The 1,006-nt window shown below is 38.8% G+C and overlaps 1 protein-coding gene across 1 annotated transcript in view; it reads right to left on the reverse strand.

Moving 5' to 3' along the window:
* Nucleotides 1–20: 20 nt before the first annotated feature.
* Nucleotides 21–1,006, reverse strand: part of LOC17874293 (serine/threonine-protein phosphatase 2A 65 kDa regulatory subunit A beta isoform) — a 4,333-nt gene continuing 3,347 nt past the window's right edge. Inside the window, exons 9-12 of the mRNA XM_006279095.2 lie at nt 895–987; nt 655–794; nt 486–552; nt 21–351 (exon numbers count right to left, since the gene is read on the reverse strand). Coding sequence (XP_006279157.2) covers nt 232–351; nt 486–552; nt 655–794; nt 895–987 — 420 coding nt within the window. The 3' untranslated portion in view covers nt 21–231. The remainder of the gene's footprint in view (nt 352–485; nt 553–654; nt 795–894; nt 988–1,006) is intronic.

The raw sequence follows: 1,006 nt of genomic DNA on the forward strand, positions 1-1,006 counted from the left end.
ACCATGAAGGGCGACCATACTTCCGGACTAGGATGGATAATAATACTCATTATTAGTGTTTTTACTATCCTTTTCTAGTAGTAGCAGAGAGAAACAATGGACAGACAGACTTCGTACGGTCAGTTCACTTACGTATAAGTTCACTACACACAACACACAAGAAAGCATCGTCTACAGATCCCTCAAGAAAACCAAACACACAGCATTGTGTTTTCTGTTTTCATTATTTTTTTAGCTAGACATCATCACATTGTCAATAGATTGGAGGGCTTGATTTGCGAAAAACCGTACATCAACGTCTGGGTCTTCACTTAGCTCCACCAAGCATGGCCGTATCATGCTCTCTACAACCTTTCACAAGCAAAAAAAAGTAACAATATTTGAATATATGGACGTTTTGATTCCCTAATGAGGATTGGAATCATAAGCTCTTTCTCTACTTGTGAGAACCAAAAAAAGACAATGATGTGTGAAGGGTAACTAACCGATTGGTCAACTATCGGAATGAGAGATTGCATCATTTTGGCAACGTTAAATTTGATGTTTGGAACTCTGATAAGAGTAGAGAGTTGATTTTTAGTTAGCTATTGGGACTTGGGAGTAATGAATTGATTCAATGATTTTTCATGTTCTCAGAAAGAGAGAGAGACTTGCCTGTCTTTAGATGCGGTTATTACTGCAGGCAAGAGTTTGGAACATGTGATCTCGGATCCCATTACTGGAGCGAGAAGCGATACTGCACGAAGAATCGTCATCCGGTATAGATAGTGTGGATTGTTAATCATCTCTAGAACCTGCACAAGTAAATATAGTTATACAAACAATAGCGAAATGATCGAGTTGGATTAAAGTGAAGAAAAAAATATACCATACGCTTAAGATTTCAAAACAAACCTGAGGAACTATATGCTGCATTGCCCATTCAGGACCAAACTCTTCAGCAAGACGCTTAAGATTGTTCGCAGCAGCTTCGCGGATTGAGTGCACCTACACAATAGAAAGTTAC

This window comes from Capsella rubella, unplaced genomic scaffold (assembly GCF_000375325.1).
Source record: "Capsella rubella cultivar Monte Gargano unplaced genomic scaffold, Caprub1_0 scaffold_135, whole genome shotgun sequence".
NCBI lineage: Eukaryota > Viridiplantae > Streptophyta > Magnoliopsida > Brassicales > Brassicaceae > Capsella > Capsella rubella.